At 38.5% G+C, this 17,549-nt stretch overlaps 2 protein-coding genes across 4 annotated transcripts in view; one reads left to right on the plus strand and one right to left on the minus strand.

Moving 5' to 3' along the window:
• GNL3 (G protein nucleolar 3) overlaps positions 1-6,407 on the plus strand; it is a 22,321-nt gene extending 15,914 nt beyond the window's left edge. Inside the window, exon 15 of one of the 2 annotated variants that reach the window (XM_081935418.1) lies at positions 6,018-6,407. In XM_081935418.1, coding sequence (XP_081791544.1) covers positions 6,018-6,043 — 26 coding nt within the window. In that variant the 3' untranslated portion in view covers positions 6,044-6,407. Of the gene's footprint in view, positions 1-32; positions 1,672-6,017 lie in introns of those variants that run through there. The other variant, XM_081935417.1, reaches the window with a different exon arrangement.
• Positions 1,399-17,295, minus strand: GLT8D1 (glycosyltransferase 8 domain containing 1). Of its 2 annotated transcripts, none has more exons than XM_081935419.1 (10): positions 17,190-17,295; positions 13,038-13,090; positions 12,851-12,949; positions 12,039-12,255; positions 11,267-11,384; positions 10,877-10,961; positions 9,220-9,332; positions 5,953-6,119; positions 3,392-3,504; positions 1,399-2,406 (listed from the first exon to the last, which is right to left on the minus strand). In XM_081935419.1, exons 2-10 carry the CDS (start codon positions 13,051-13,053, stop codon positions 2,216-2,218), a joined length of 1,119 nt encoding a protein of 372 aa, XP_081791545.1. In that variant the 5' UTR covers positions 13,054-13,090; positions 17,190-17,295; the 3' UTR covers positions 1,399-2,215. The 2 variants fall into 2 exon arrangements, with proteins under 2 accessions (XP_081791545.1, XP_081791546.1); XM_081935420.1 differs by having other exon boundaries at positions 17,100-17,252.
• Between the last annotated feature and the right edge of the window lie 254 nt (positions 17,296-17,549).

Below are 17,549 nucleotides of genomic sequence, written 5' to 3' on the forward strand. Positions count from 1 at the left end.
CAAAATATTCTGAACTTTTTTTCCCCCTTTAGATGAAAAACAACTCAAAACCAGTGACCTGGATGATGCCTATGACTTCAATACAGATTACATGTGAAGAAAATATTACAAAATTTAAAGTATTTTTCACATTCTGGAATGCATTCTTAATTTGTTTTTGTAGTTACTGAACACCAGACTCTTGTAAATATTTTGAAAATGTAGCTGATAAGGAAAGATACTTTTGGATGTAGTAAATTTTGTTCAGAAAATGCTTTGATCACATGAACTACAAGCAGAAGTAAAACCAGTGTTTTACAAAAGCAGAATGAAGCAACAATTCAGACTACAAGCTGTGTAGGGACTTGTGTTGACTTAAGTATGGATAACAAAGGACTTTCTACTTTCCAAACTGGAAAAAATTGAACTGAATTGCAGAAAATACTATGGTGGAATGGAAATTATTTTTCTTGGATTTTTTTCCTTCTGCCTATAGTAGTAAACTTGGCACTAAGATGAAAGTTGAAGCCTATAAAGAGTAAAGGAACAGCTAAAGATTGCTTTTTTTCCTGAATTATGCATTTTTCATAATTCTGTAGCCTCAGTTCCATCTTAATAAGGTATAATTTATATTGTATACAGGAATACATAATGCAGGTTCCTGAGGAACATATATATATAATTAGAAAATATAACCAAAAAGTGTAAATATATTTGTGACGTCTTCGTGCTCAATATGTAAGCAGTACAGCCATATAGAATAGGAACTCTTACAGGAAATCCAGATTATTATTTTTAATGATATAATTGCATATTCTTTATGTCATTTCTCTGGGTGTATATTCAGAGGCAAGAACATAACCTGTAATGCAGTACAGCCAAAGTCCTTTTCCACCCACTGTTTACTTAGAATTGTTTCTGTTTTCAGACACCATTTCATGTTTCAGATGAATATAAACATGATGATTAGATTTACAAAGTTTACTTAATTCCTGATAATTCGAAAGACAAAAGTGGTTCAGCCTTTTTTGAACAAGAATCACACTTAACTATTACATGGCCCACCAGAAGTCACATTCTTCTATGTGACACAATATTTCTGTAATCCAGAAGTTTCTCCTGTTGCATTGTAGTTTAGCAGCAACTTTTAGAGGAGACGCTTGGGCTTCTACACCTCTGTTACTTTTCTTTGTAACAGATCAAAATTTACTTTTTCTTTTAATTTGTGAACTTTTCTCCCAAATTTCAAATTCTTTTAATATGCGTCATCCAAATAGATGCTCAAGAAACTGAGTCCATTTAATGGAAGAAGTAATAGATTGTAAGACATTACTTTTTTTTACAGTGACCAAATGTAATCTGAACTCGCAGACAAACAAATCAATATTTCTCCATGAATTTAAACAGGTTGCTTTAGTGTTGTTGGGCAGTTTCTTCCATCATTTACTAAATGACAAAAACAGATTAAATCTACAAAGGACTTAAATAAGTGTAAACAATTAACTAAATACTAAAGAGAAAATGTTCTAACAAAACTTATGTTCATGGGTTACTGCTAAGAGGTGGTGGTTTTTCTTTAAAAATAGCTGTGCAAGATAATATTGTAGATACCTAAGAGAGTAAATGTCAAATTCCTTGGTGAAGTTCATTTTGTAATGTTTCATTTATAAAAGTTTATGTCTGAAGAATTCATCTGGTCTAGCTGAATACAAGTAGTCCTCAATTTAACAACTGTTTGTTTAAGACAGTTCAAAATTATGCCGGCCTTGGAAAAAGTGACTTAGGACCTATACTTACAACCATTGCACCATCCTGTGATGGTCACATGATTGCTGTGCGGGTGCTTAGCAACTGGCTCCCATTTATAATCTGTTGCAACATCCTACAATCGTATTGTGCTGTGTGACCTCTTTTGCAAAATTCCAGCAAAAAATTGCCCACTAAGGAATTGGAGCATATGATTTGCTTCATAACCACCATGAACATTTTCATAAATGTTCTGACTAGATATATGACAACAACAACCTCCAATGGAAATTCCAGTCCCAATTGTCATAAATTGAGGATTCCTGTAGTCGATAAACTATTCTTCATCTTGAAGGCACAGAGCTGCTGCGTCAGGCATACAATTTCAAGTTTTTCTCAAATTTATTGTACATTAAAAAGACATACCATGACTGATTTCACTCTGATCTTACAGGTTTCCTGAGAAAAGCATGTAGATGTTAAGTCTTTATTAATGTCCTGTGTAAATCTCGCTGTGCCTGCGAATCAGGTTAAATTTGCCATTAGGATCAGGAATGTACCATTTTTCCCAAACATCTGCAAAGGATGCCGTTCGCCCCCAGGGCTTGAAATGTCCATTCCAGTGGAGTAATTTGGCAGCTTGCACAAACTGTGGCGAGTATCTGTTGCCTGCACTTGAACCTTTAAATGGAATAAGACAAGAAATATAACAAGAAACCATGAGCGCAGAAGTAGTTTCTGCAGTTTTCAAACACAGGTGAAATTAACCATTTGATGTGTTCACACATTGACATTTTCATCAGAAATATTTTCTTTTGTCACTGGTCACTACACTCAAAATTGGACATAAAGTTTATTTTAGAGTCCTGAAGATGATATTCTTGCACTAAACTAATTGCTAAATGCATATTGAAATACCACATAAGTTTCAAGTTCACTGCGTTTAAAAAGGTCAATTTTCTTAAGTAGACAATAATTTGAATGATATTCTCCCAGAGGAAAACCAATCAATTTAATGCAAGGGATTAAAAACCTCCTACTAGTGAATTTCTACTCATACAGTTGGGGCTTTGCCTGTTCCCTCCAGGTCCACAGAAACCATTAAAAAAACACTTCGTTTCAGAGATTTTGAGAATGCATGAGAAATTGCCAGGAAATGGCCATTTCATCAATATTCTGTCCAAAATCACTAAAATTAGTACTGAATAAGGACAAAAAGGATTATAATTTCAAACCGTTTGACTAGTTCCATCTTGATAAAGGCACAAGAAGACAAGGTCCCCCTTGCACATATGTGCTCGTTGTTCCTGATTCTAGGAGGGCGGTGCTCATCTCCATTTTAAAACCGAAGAGCCAGCTCTGTCAAAAGACATTTCCGGGGTCATTTGGCTGGCATGACTAAATGCTAAAGGCAATTGGAATGCTGTTACCTTCCCATCCAAGGTGGTCCCTATTTTTCTACTTGCATTTTTTATGTGCTTTTGGAGTGCTAAATTGGTAGAAGCTGGGACAAGGAACGGGAACTCACCCCGTTACGCGGCAATGGGGATTTGAATCGCCGAACTGCCAACCTTTCCATCGATAAGCTCAGCATCTTAGCCACTAAGCCACTGCGTCCCTTAAAGGCACAATATTAACATGAAATTGGTTTCTTCTCTTTACTTACCAAGATGGCGAACATTCCACATTGGGTTAATTTTTGAATGTCTTTTGTAAAATACAATTAGCAGAGGAGGTGTGGTGATACTTCCAGCAAGAGTCTTGCTATATATCTCTTCCCTAGTCAGTGATTAAGAAAAATGCAGATTACCAGCTAAACCAAAAGCATAATGATTAATAAGAAAAATCATTTTCATAGATAATATAATTTGAATGGATAGCAATTTTGTTTTTAATGTATTATTTACATGTTTGTTTTTGCATTTTTTAAAAAATATTTAATGGCAAACCCTTACTATTAACAATGAATAACTCGCATTGTACTTTGGAGTAACATTGGATTGGACTCTCTCCTGTAAGATACACCTAAAGAATATAGCGGCAAAAATCAATACTAGGCGCAACATATTCCAGAAATTATGTGGAACTAAATGGGCAGTTTTAGCTGCCACACTCAGATCATCAGCCCTAGGGTTGGTCTACTCTGCAGCAGAATACCCAGTATATCTTAACAGCTGACATACTAGTAAAAGGATTATCTGACACTCTTGAGGATTATAAATACATGTATTAAAACCACTCTGACTTGGTTGCTTCCTGAGCCATATAGCATTGCCAGCTTTATGAAGGCAAGATGCACCAGTGAGCGAATACAGGAAAAAAAAAAAAGAACAATTCACCAGTACCAACATTCCTAATTTATTAGCCAGAAGATTCAAATCCAGGAAACCCCCACTGGCACTTGCACAACATCTGCCCAACAATGTTAACCTCAATTTCCAATGGGAATCCAAACAGGTTGCTGAATGTCCAGACATAGGAAGACATATAAAATGGCTTCACAAAAAGGTGCAAGGCTTTGAACCAAGGGTAACATTCAATTTTTCCCCTACCGGTTCTGTGGATGTGGCTTGCTGGGGGTGGGGTCCTGGGACTGAGTGGGCGTGGCCAACTCAATGTCACCCATTCAGTCACAGGACCCCAGCACCACCAAGCCATGTCCACAGAGCCCAGTAGGAAAAAATGTATGAACATGAGAAGGGCTCATGGTGAATGCTGTGGCAGAGATAATCCAAACGTTTCTTCCTCCAATTACAGCAGTTTAAAATAGTCCACAGGAGGGTGGGGGCTGGAGGGACCATAAAGGGAGCATCAGCTCTACTGTGAACTGAGGGAGAAACGTTCAGATTCTCTCTGCCACAGAATTCAACGTTAAATGCGACAGAATCCAAACGTTTCTTCCTCTGTTCATAGTGGAGCTGCTGTCCTTTTATGGTCCCCCCCCTTGCTCCCTCCCTCCCGGGGACTATCTTAAAGGGACAGGCTGCAGCAGTTCTGCTGTGAATGGAGGGAGAAATGTTTGGATTCTCGGCTGCATTTTAACGTTGAATTCTGTGGCAGAGAGAATTAAAACATTTCTCCCACCATTCAGAGAGGAGTTGTTGCTCCGTTTATGGTCCCCCCAGCCCCCTCCCTCCCGGGGACTATCTTAAAGGGACAGGCTGCAGCTACTCCGCTGTGAATGGAGGAAGAAACGTTTGGATTGGGTGGGTGGGTCGAGCAGCCGGAAGAGGCGAGCGGTGACAGGGTGAGTGGGTGGGGCCACCAGGGATTTTTGCCACTGGTTTGGAAAACCAATGCCAATAATCCCTGCCTGTGTGACTGAACTGGGCCGAACCAGGAGGATTTTACCCCTGCTTTGAACTACCATGTCAGCAATGGACAATCCTGAATAGGATGCGCACCTCACATGGTATCTCCAAGACTATAAATGGGACATAGTAACATTTCAATGTGACTGAGCTGCCATGTCAAACTAGATCACATTGTGACCAGCTGTGCATATATACAGTGTGTATCTGGTTTTTTCAGTATAAACTGTTGTACTTCATTGGTTAGATGGCCTAGACCAGTGATGGTGAACCTTTCCAGCACCGATTGACCAAACTGGAACATGTGTGGCACACCAGACCACCAGAAACCCAAAGACCAGTTGGCCAGTGTACATGCATGCACTGCATATTAGAAGAACAGCTCACGGCAGTGTGCGTGCCCATAGAGAGGATTCTGAATGCCACCTCTGCACACATGCCATGGGTTCGCTATCATAGGTCTAGACATTGATATTTGAACACAGATCTTTTTAAAATTTGTATTCTATTGTGTTTTAGTAATCTAGGTGAAATGTTAATATATATATATATATATATATGCTAATCCATGTATGATATGCCATATGATAAATAAATAACCACGTTCTTGACAATGAGCTAGGAAAATACAACAAAGGAAGTGAGTGATAACAGAACACAATAAGACAGTTGGCTTCAAATAAGAGATCCCTGTAAGGGTAAACTTCCCATACAATAATGATTTTAGCACTTCCTAGATGTTTTTCTTAGACTAATGGCCTTCTTAATATTTTAGACTGCTGCTTGCAGAATTTTTTAATGCCTAATAGACAAGATTCAGGAAGACAGGCAATACAGGGTACTTTTATCTCTGCTTCCCATCCTCACAATTAGTTCCATTCTTCAACTATCAAATAAAAAAACTTCACATACTCACACAGCATTAAGTGTCATCCATTTCTCTAACTGCTTAGTAACATTTTGTATTTTCCATTCTGTTAGATTTGCAACGAACACACCAGGATTAAAAGAACAGGTGCTTGCTTTGATGGACAGCTTCCGAACCAGTTCTTTTTTATAATCAAGAAATCCCATGTAATTATACTGAAAATAAATAGAAATTGGACCTCAGATAACAGTTTTATTCCTAACTTCCATTCCAAAGGCTTCTTCACTTACACATGCTTCCTCTCTGTGTGGAAAACCAAAAAATTGGACAGAGTTGTCTCTACAATCATGTTAGATTATTTTAAATATATATATTGGCAGGCACCATCAATAGTTTCCATAAAAGCAGGAATTACTAAGTCTACAATGAACATCATGCAAATTACCTTAATACAATAGGATTTCCTTTTTAGCTATCCCATTAAAAAAAATCATTGACTCAGACTTGATTTTGTGTGATTAGATTCATTTTCCATGTTCCTTTTTAAGTGTGGAAATGGCCTGTCATTGCCTTTCTCCAAATTGAAATGTTTAACCTATCTAGGCCTTGGATTTCCTGAAGTCCCACAAATACTAACAAGGTCTAACTTGCTGAATATTTGTAAGCCTGAATTAATTAAGAAGCAAATAGGGGGGAGGCTGGATATAGGGGAAATTCTGTTCTGGCTATAATTTCTACTGTCTCACTGCCCACTTAAAAATATCTCCCTATGCAGTGTATACTGTCTGATATATCGTGTCCCTCAAAATAAGACAAGGTCTTATTTTCTTTTGACCCCCCGGAATAAGCACTTGGCATTATTTCAGGGGTGGTCTTATTATTTTTGAGGTACAGGAGACAGCAAGCATAGTCACCTCATGGCTGCTGCTGTTTTGCAATATTTTCGGGGAGGGTTTATTTTTGGGGAAGGGCTTATTTTAGCACATGTGCTCAAAAGCCCGATTTGGCTTATTATCCAGGGAGGTCTTATTTTCGGGGGAACAGGGTAGTTAGTCTTTCTTTAGCAAGTTTGGAGTTACGACAGTGATGAAAAAGTAACTTTACAACCAACCCTCACATTTATGACCTTCACAGATCTGCAAAGTAAAGATGAAATAAGATAAACCTCTCTGGTTTCACTTAGCAACTGCTTTTCTTAACTACCAAGTTGCTACGTCCCACTTGTCACTAAAAAGGAATACCTGTAGTGGTTAAGGTTATCGGGCTAGAAACAGGAATCAAAAGTTCTAGTTCTGTCTTAGACATGAAGTCAGCTGAATTAATTTAGGCCAGGAACTTATACCCTAGGACCGTGATGCCGAACCTATGGCACGCGTGCCACAAGTGGCACGCGGAGCCATTTGTCAGGGCACGCGAGGCGCTGCCCTGTCAGCTGGCCAGCGCGCATGCGCGCGCTGGCCAGCTGAGTTCACCTTTTTAAAAGCTATTTTTCGCCTTCCCCAGGCTCCAGAGGCTTTATAGGAGCCTGGGGAGGGCGAAAAGAGCCTCCCCCGCCCCCCCCCGGAGGCTCCAGGGACCGTCCAAGGCTTCCCTGATGCCTTCGGAGCGCTTAAAACCACCCTCCGAGCAACCCGGAAGTCACTTCCGGTTTGCTCGGAGGGTGGTTTTAAGCGTTCCAAAGGCTTCAGGGACCGTCCGAGGCTTCCCTGATGCCTTCGGAGCGCTTAAAACGACCCTCCAAACAACCCGGAAGTCACTTCCGGTTTGCTCGGAGGGTGGTTTTAAGCGCTCCGAAGGCTTCAGGGAAGCCTCCGGACAGTCCCTGAAGCCTCCGGAGGGCCTCCGGGGGCTCGGGGGAGGCTCTTTTCGCCCTCCCCAGGCTCCTATAAAGCCCCTGGAGCCTGGGGAGGGCAAAAAAAATGTAAAAGTGGGGGAGGTGTCGCGCGTTGTGCGCGCATGCGCACTGGGGGGGTCGCACATTGCCTTATGGGTGCGGCATGCCCTCACTCGACCCCCCGCGCTCCCCCCACTTGTGGCACGTGAGCCAAAAAAGGTTCGCCATCACTGCCCTAGGAAATGGGCAATGGCAAACCACTTACAAAAATATTGCCAAGTAAACTGCAAAGATTAGTCCAGACAGTTACCAGTTATCAACACAAAAAGAGTAATTTGCATGAAATTGAAAAAGATCTGTTCCCTTCTTTCTACCTCCTTTTCACTCTATGGAAAGCAAGTTACTTGCTAATCAATGACAAAGATTAAATTATTTTTGATTACCTCAAAAACAGTAATGGTTCTCCTTGGAAGTTAGAGAACAAAAGCATATTTCTTAATACCCTAAAGAGAATTAAAGACCGCCTACATAAATAAGCATGCATCTGCAAAAGGCTTTAAACTAACGAATACATTATTTAGGTTATTTCTCATTGATAAAAGATCCAATCATGAAACATACCAGCGAGAAGTTATTACTTATATTTTGTAACTTGAAAAAAATGCTTTCCTAAAACTGGACACGGTACTAAAACTTGTAAAAGTTCCAGGTCAAGAATGGAACCAGATAATTACAAGCATCTTCTAACATCTAGGGTCTTTCATTCTTATTAATGTGTTTGTTTGTTATATTTTTTCTATTTTTTTTATTAAAAGTTTTAATAAGTTTTACAATTGTATTTGAAGGACCACTCAGATGAGAAATACAAGTTGGACTGGAGAAGATGGATTGATTATATTCAAAATAAATATCAGACTAAAAAACTTCAACTAGCTTATGAATGAAGGCATAAGGAATATTACAATTTATTCGAAGTTAGTTTGAGAAAGGGGAAGTTAAAGCACAAGAATGGCTGAATGTTAAAATTAGTTAGCTTATGTTAGCATATGATTGTTAAATGATTATACCCTGTATTTTGCTCTGGGAGGTCGGGGGGAGGGAGGGATGGAGGAGGGGTAGGGTTGGGGGGAGAGAGAGGGAAGGGAGAAAACAATTGTAAAACTTATTAATGTTTTTATAACCACCTATCTCAGTGGTTCTCAACCTGTGGGTCGGGACTCCTTTTGGGGTCGAACAACCCTTTCACAGGGGTCACCTAAGACCATTGGAAAACATATTTTTGAAAAAATATGGAAAACATAAAATAGTCTTATGGTTGGGGGGTTACCTCAACATGAGGAACTGTATTAAAGGGTCGCGGCATTAGGAAGGTTGAGACCCACTGACCTATCTCAAGCAACTCTGGGCAGTGAACAATCATAAAACAGTTTAAAAAAACATTACAATATAATACAAATTAAATATTTCAGAGCTGCTTTCACCTGACTTCCTGCTCCACGGACAGAAAACCTATTCGAGGTAGAGTCACAATCATCCGAGAATGCCGCCGCATGGCCTGGCTGCAATGGAGTGTTGTAAAGTTCAAGGATATCATCTGAAAATGCATCATGTGCAATGAATAGCAGCTACTGCAAGCAGATGAGAATCTGCATTTTGTCATTTTAACATAAATGGTCTTTTCCAAATTTTTAAAATATGCATACTAACAGTGAATGCTATTCCCATAAACGCCATGTAAGGTTTAAAACTCGCATCTGTCTATCCAAAGAACTTTCCCACTTGAACAAAAAGCTTATGCACCACAAAGTGAACAAGTTTTAAAACAAAGGGTATCATCTCTCAGGCAAGTTTGTAATTCAATATAGGTATATGCTAGTAAAGAAAATGTGTAACTTAATTCAGCAACCAAGGACAATGGTTGTGATGATGTACACCACTCAGAGTCCCTTGTTGAGATCAGTGCCTACTGAAACCAAATACAGCATATAGACTGATACTATTATTTAGATGGAGGCCATAATCATACGTGCAATAATTTCATTTTTTTTTTCCAGTTTTCAATTCATATTTGTACCTAATAGAAATGAGCTCATTAAGCTACTGTGAACTCATATTTCAACTGTCCCAAAGGTGCTTTTTTCAAAAGGCAACTGCACTTTCTTGGGTTTTTTTTTTTCCCCTTAAAAAACATTTTACTTCTCATACAAGACGTTTCTTCAGTTTGGGGACAACCTCCAGGACAACCATGACCTAGATGACTGAGTATTTCCACAGATACTATGTCAGCTAGAAATAAATTATTACCTTAATCAAAGTTTATCTTCAGATACACAGTATATATGCCTTCCACCTGTGACTACCCATTTAATCAAATCATTCTAGGCAGCTGACAAGCACAAAAGCATAAATCCAGATACAAACAGAAAAAAAATTAAAAGATGCCAAATTAAAAGTTTCCATCAATCAAGGCAAAAGTACAATAACTCTGTTAGCATTCTCTCTACTTTCTCTAGTGTTAATCACACACACACACACTCCCCATTTTTCACTTAAATGTATGGCAAAAATGCTCTTGGTTATTTTACAAAGGGTCCATTTTTTCAGAAGGTAAAAATGAAGCGTAGCTACAGTCTATGTTTGTTTGTAAATGGCCTCGTCTGCATAAAAAACAAAACAACAAGTAGCCTGGTGATTGATCATGAGATTGCTATGGTCTCAGGGATGACAGCAGGTAACCTCAATCGGTACACTGTGAAATGTGATGGTCACTGCTAACACAACAGACATTTGGTGACTGCCTAAATATTCTTCAAACAACAAATATGACCACTGGCACAAACAGTTGGGAGGTTTTGAAACAGAGTTTACTATAAACCTTTTGGTTTATAAGTCATGATTAATTAATCTAAAGCAGGAGAATACAACATGTTTTTTTTTCAAGAGCTACTTTTGGTCGTTCAGTAGTGTGCCAGAGAAATACACTACAAAAAATAGGAGGAGGAATCGGATTGAAAATTGCTATGATTGCTGGGAGCTAAGATCCCAATTCATCTCATGGGCACCAGATATGGAGAAGGTTGATGTGTTGAAAGGCAATTTATATATCATTAAACATATTTAAAAAGCAAAGTCCCATACCTTGTACAATCACATCATCATCCAAATAAATGGCCTTTTCTGCATTTGGGACCCAATTAGGTAGATAGAATCTTGCAAAGGTCAGCTAAAAAGAAACAAAAGGTGATAAAACAATTATGACATTGCAAGCATTAGATACTTGTAATCAAATCTCTTTGATACACCTTCTTATAATACAAGATTAAGTAGACGTATTGGGGCAACTTTGGTGAAAAAGATGTAAATTACCAAAACTATCCAACTAAATCCAATATGCAAAAGAGAATTAAGGATTATAATATTAAAAGACAACTTTCTCAAAAGTGTAATAACTAAGCATATATTCAAACATAAATTATCAGTAATGTTGAAAATGTTATATTTATAGTAAAATAAATCAGTAGTTTTTACCGGTTTTATGGAATTTGGCATCTTTGAGTCTATCTGTACTTTTCCAGCCAGCATGCCAGGATCAAAATTCAAAATTCGGTATTGAATATTTTTTAAACTGATTTTACTAAGCCATGACCTACACAATTAAAAAAGAAATAGAAACATCAAATATTACTGAAATAGCCGGAATGATATCTTACAAGAATAAATTATTTGAATTGTCTCATCATGGTGTGTCTTGTAACAATCAAGAATAGGACAGAGTAGGACAATCTGAAATCCAATATTACATAATAGAGACCCAATAAGATGCAATGATTAAGGTACCAATCCAAAAACTGGTAGGTTGTGCATTTTAATCCCACTTTAGGCACAAAGTCAGCTTGGTGGTTTTGGGTTAATCACTCTCAGTCCTACAAAGAAGGAAAAGATAAATCACTTCTGAAAATACTACCAAGAAAATTGTATGAACCAGACTGGTTGGTAGGTAGGTAGGTAGGTAGGTAGGTGAGGGCTGCATAAACTACAAAAAATCACCTCGAAGAAATGGCAAGTGTAGCACCACCTAGTACTCACTAAAGCAGCCACTTTTCTTTTCAAGAGTCGGGAAGCTGAAAAAAGATGTGGTTGCTTTAAAAGTCACCTTGATCAATCAAAGGACATAGAATAAATAACAGTCTCTTTGTAATTAAATTTAAGAATAGCTGTCTTTTTCCAATGCACTATTGCATCTAAAAATCATCCTCTACTAAAAAAGTAGGCAATAAAATTTCATAAATATGTTTTTTACCTCAGATGGTCCACAGTGTCGTTCAAAGTGACAATATGGAATGCAACATTGGATTTGGTGTTTTGTTGAATACTGTTCACAGCTGCAATTACACCACCAAGCCTTTCTTCAGATGCGGTAAGGACCACAGGAATTTCTTTGTCATTTTCTTTCACTATGAATCTTTGAGGAGCTTCAGGTATAAAATCTATTGGCTGAAATCCTAGTGGATTTGAATCTACAGATAATTACATAAAGCATTACATTTTGATTTAGCATGTTGGGTGACTTCAGATTTTGTCTTACGTAAACTAAGGTTAATGGCACAATATGAAAACTCAGTTATGGTTTATTGAATAAACCATGGCTAACAAACCATGCCCCAACTACTGTGATATTGAAACCAAAGTTTATCTCTTAAAATCACCTCTTATAAGGCAATAATTATTTTGAAGTTATTTCCAAACAATAAGATTTACAGGTTGAAATCATATCCAATATAGAATCTATATTTTAAGCTATATTGAATAACTTATACAAAAGATGCTACTCTGACTGTATTTCAGGTCAGGTACCATGAAAATAGCTATGCTTCACCGTGACGGTTTCATTTTTAACAATTTCTTGTGAGAAATGCTAAATAACAGTAAAAGAAGACAATTACAAGAAACTGCAAATGTTTGACAATAAATGATAAAAGTATGGGATCAAAATTAAACAGTGTTTTTACAGAAAAAAAAACTTATAAAGCTTATAAAAACATACACAAGGGTATTATTTCCTATCAAACATTTTTACTGAAGCAGCATTAAAATAGAGAAATGGAGGAATACCTGATAATTCTTTTTTTAAGAGATCACCGAGACCTAGAAAGTTGTGATGCAGCACTAACAGAAATATAACAAAGACAAATACGAGGATGCTTATGTTTACTGCAATGAAAAAAGAAAGCCATTGTTAGAATAACAGCATCTGAGTATTTTAACTTTTAAAAAAATAAATATTTAGAGGAAAAAGTACCTTTTCTTAATGACATTTTCTTTATGGATGAAAAACAAAATCTCTTGACACGTCTACAAAAAAGGAACATACCGTAACTAAGAAAGTTTCCACAAACATGCAGAGATCCAATAAGTGATAAGGTGTAATATTCACATGTGAGTAGTAATAATGTACATAATGAAGAACAAAAAAATGAGGAAACGTTAAATTTCCAACATTTGCCTAGAAAAAAATTACATTTTGAAATGTAATTATGTAATCATATGAAATATGACTGTGGTGTTTCTTTGTGTATAATGGTTATTTATTGAGAGCTGAATGCAACTGAATGTCCTTTGTATGCTGATTAGTGTACATTTAAAATGACAATAAAATTATATTCTATTCTATTCTATTCTATTCTATCCCTATCTCTGTCCCAGATATATTTTTATGAAAAACAGATATTTACCATACTTAGTGATTCAAGAATGAATAAAGAGTTTCTCCTAAATTCAGCAAGTATATAAAAAAGACAGAACTAGGAAACAGCTTATATTTACTATTTTAGGCCCTCATTCACAATATAATTAAATTATTTGCTTCCAATCTGAAGATAAGTACAAAGCAATTCTCATTACTAAGCGATTTGCACCGATGAGAAACATCTTCACAAATGCCATTTCAAAAGCCATTGGCTTTTATAGGCACATGCTATAAGCTGCACTTTGCACATATGAACTGTTTATATTCAACTCACTTACACTTCAGTAAGCCTTTATCATTCAATAAATGAGGAATTTGAGACGAATAAATATATTTATAAAGATTCCTGTGACATAGCTTCTCAATTATCATAATCAATCTGGATTCCTTGGTCGCGTTGGTGGATGATCTCTGGAGGGCAAAGGATGGGGGTTGTTCCTCCATCCTTGTCCTATTAGACCTCTCGGCGGCTTTCGATACCATCGACCATGGTATCCTATTGCGCCGTCTGGAGGGGTTGGGGATCGGGGGCACCGTATTGCGGTGGTTCCGCTCCTACCTCTCTGGCCGGACGCAATGTGTGTTGACAGGGGAGCAGAGGTCGACCCCGAGGCCCCTTACTTGTGGGGTCCCACAGGGGTCGATCCTCTCGCCTCTCCTGTTCAACACATATATGAAACCGCTGGGCGAGATCATCCGTGGTTTGGGGGTGAGATATCACCTGTACACTGATGACACTCAGCTGTATATTTCCACCCCAAACCACCCCAACGAGGCTGTTGAAGTGATGTCCCGTTGTCTGGAAGCCGTGCGGGTCTGGATGGGTGACAACAGGCTCAGGCTCAACCCCTCCAAGACAGAGTGGCTGTGGCTTCCGGCACCCCGGTACAACCAGCACATTCCATCGCTGGCCATCGGGGATGAACAATTAGCCCCGGTGGAACGGGCACGCAATTTGGGCGTCCTCCTTGATGCCCGGCTGGCTATGGAAGATCATGTGGCAGCCGTGGCGAGGGGGACGTTCCACCAGGTTCGCCTGGTGCGCCAATTGCGACCCCTTTTGGACCGGGAGGCCTTGCACACAGTCACTCACGCGCTGGTGACGTCTCGCCTGGACTACTGTAATGCTCTCTACATGGGGCTCCCCTTGAGGTGCACCCGGAGACTGCAGTTGGTCCAGAATGCAGCCGCGCGGGTAATTATGGAGAGATTGAGGTTCTCCCATATAACACCGCTCCTGCGCGAGCTGTACTGGCTTCCTGTGGCCTACCGGGTGCGCTTCAAGGTGTTAGTTACCATCTTCAAAGCGCTCCATGGCATAGGGCCTAGTTACCTGCGGGATCGTGTCCTGCCCCATACATCCCTGCGGCCCATTCGCTCACACAGAGAGGGTCTCCTCCGGGTGCCGTCCTCTAGAGATTGTCAGAGGGCGGTGCCCAGGAGTATGTCCTTCTCTGTGGCGGGCCCTACCCTTTGGAACGACCTCCCCCCAGACATTAGAACAACAACCGATCTCCGCTCCTTCCGCAGTAAACTGAAGACCCACCTGTTTCGGCTAGCTGGCCTGGCATAACTCGACAACTTTTCCACCCCTAGGTCATATTTAATTGTTAATTTTAGTTTTTAAACTATTAATGTTATTGGGGTTTTAACCTTTTTCAGTATTGTAATTATTTATTTATTTTTTACCTCCTCTGTACGACACTGTGCTGACTGTTGCTTGTGTACGTCGCCCCGAGTCCCTGTGGGGAGAGGGGGTGACTAATAAGTTTAAATAAATAAATAAATAAATAAATAAATAAATAAATAAATGAATGAATGAATGAATGAATGAATGAATGAATGAATGAATGAATAAATAAATAAATAAATAAATTCCTATATTTTACAATAAAAGCTATATTTAAATGAGATGATATCATTTTGCTAGATCATAAATTGTGGGGATTTAAGGTGAACAGAATCTGTGATATCAACCACATTTGAAATAAAAATGTAATGACTGTATATTAATTCATATACTTTATTTATCTTGTGGATCATAATTTTAATCCCCTTGTAACCATGATGCTTTACAAGAAGTCAATGTTATCAAAACTGCAATATTAAGAATTCAGGGAACTAAAATTATATTCTATTTAAAAGAAATGGGAATATCTAGCACTAAGATAAGATGATAAGTGTACATTAGTTTTGAAATATTTCTAAGAATGCCATAAGAACATAAAGTGCTTACTAGATCACACCAAGCCCTGTAATGATCCTCTTAAATCACATTTTTTTCTAGTCTAATGAGTCCCAAATGTTTTAGTGAGGTGTTTTCTAATGATTTTGAATCACTTTTCTGTATTTTCCCAGCTCTAGGATCTTTTTAGTAAGATTACCACAATTGTACAAAATATTCAGCTGCAGACATACTGTCAATTTATGACAGAGTAATGCAACATTAGCTGTTCTATTTTTCATCTCTTGCTGAACCTTAAGATGGAATTTATCTAGTATTTTTAACAGCTACTGCATATGCAAACAGCATCTTCACTATGCTAGAATCCTAAAAAAAAATCTTGATTACAGACAGCTCAGATCTCTTCAATGTAGAGTATGTATGAAGTTGGGGGAAAGTATAGTGAATATATCTCACTTTATTTTAGTTGAGCTTCATTCAGCATGCATTCTCTCTACAGAAATCCATTGGGAGCTCAACATTTTTTATTTTTTAAACCTTAAAAATTTTGGTATCATCTGCAAACTTGACATTCACTAAATCACTCCTTGATCAAGATTATTGCATGTTACAGAACAATAATCACACACACACAAACAGCCAATATACCTATCTAATCACAGGTTTGACTAAATCTATTAGAGATGCTTCAATTTGGATACCTGTACTGACTTGGGGGAGGGAGCAGTAGTTTAAATGGTCTCTTCAACATTCTATATGGTTTTTTCCCATAGTGCCTTTCAAATTATCAATATCTGTCAATATTATACAGATACAGATTAACAGTTGGAAGGGACCTTGTAGGTCATCTAGTCCAATCCGCTTCTCCCCCCAACCCCCAGCAAACCCTACTACACCATTTCTGACAGATGGCAGTCCAGTCTCTTAAAAGCTTCCAGTGATGAAGCTCCCACAACTTCTGAAGGCAAGCAGCTGTTCCATTGGTTGATTGTAAGTTCACATTTTAAAACATTCACTGTCATATAAAATTTGCTCAAGAATCAAGATGTAGAATCACCATTCAACCATTATTGTTAGCTGTTAAATATCAACTAGTCAGGTGACTGTAGAGACAAATATGAAGAGCATGTTGCTCTTCTGCAGCTACATAAATGATGCTCTACAAATGTTTAACATGTTATCTCTTCAATGCCGCCCCCCCCTTTCCATTATGTTATGCTGTTCCAAAACGTCTAGAATAGATCATTATTGCTGCAGGTGACACCAGTTAGAGATCACAACCCATCCGTTAAAACGAAACTACTGCTACTTTTTAAAATGAAAACCCACCACTCGCTTGCCTTCCATCCCCCTTGCTCAGATTTGCTGGCCACCCGACTAGATCCACTGCATATTAAAAAGGGAAAATATATCATATCTGCATAACATACAGTATAAGGCTTATAATTCATTTCACATCATTCCAGCAGTTCAGTCCCCACTGTATGCTAAACAGGCCGGTGTATTCCCACGAGTCTTACTTGCTGGCCCAGAATCCAGAGATCCTTCTAGTCCTCCCTTCCCTTTGCACAGTTTGGCGGGCACGCGCGAATTGCCAACTCAACACCAAGTATTGTAATCAGCAGCTGGAAAAATAAAAGGTGCCTATCATCGTGCCTGATTTTTATTTTTAAAAAGCGATACGTAAAGAAACGCGTTCACCAAAGCCTTAATGCCAAATACGTCTCTTTAATTACATCCACTTTGTTTGTGTGTGTGTGATAGAATAAGAAAAAAAAAACAGCGGCAACACGCTAGACGCCACCTGCACTAAGACCCATTTCTCACCAAAAGGGTGGAAAAAGCCGCCTGCGCTTGTTGTCATGGTGACGAACTAAGAC

The sequence above is a fragment of the Natrix helvetica genome, assembly GCF_964273705.1.
Source record: "Natrix helvetica genome assembly, chromosome: 1".
Classification (NCBI taxonomy): domain Eukaryota; kingdom Metazoa; phylum Chordata; class Lepidosauria; order Squamata; family Natricidae; genus Natrix; species Natrix helvetica.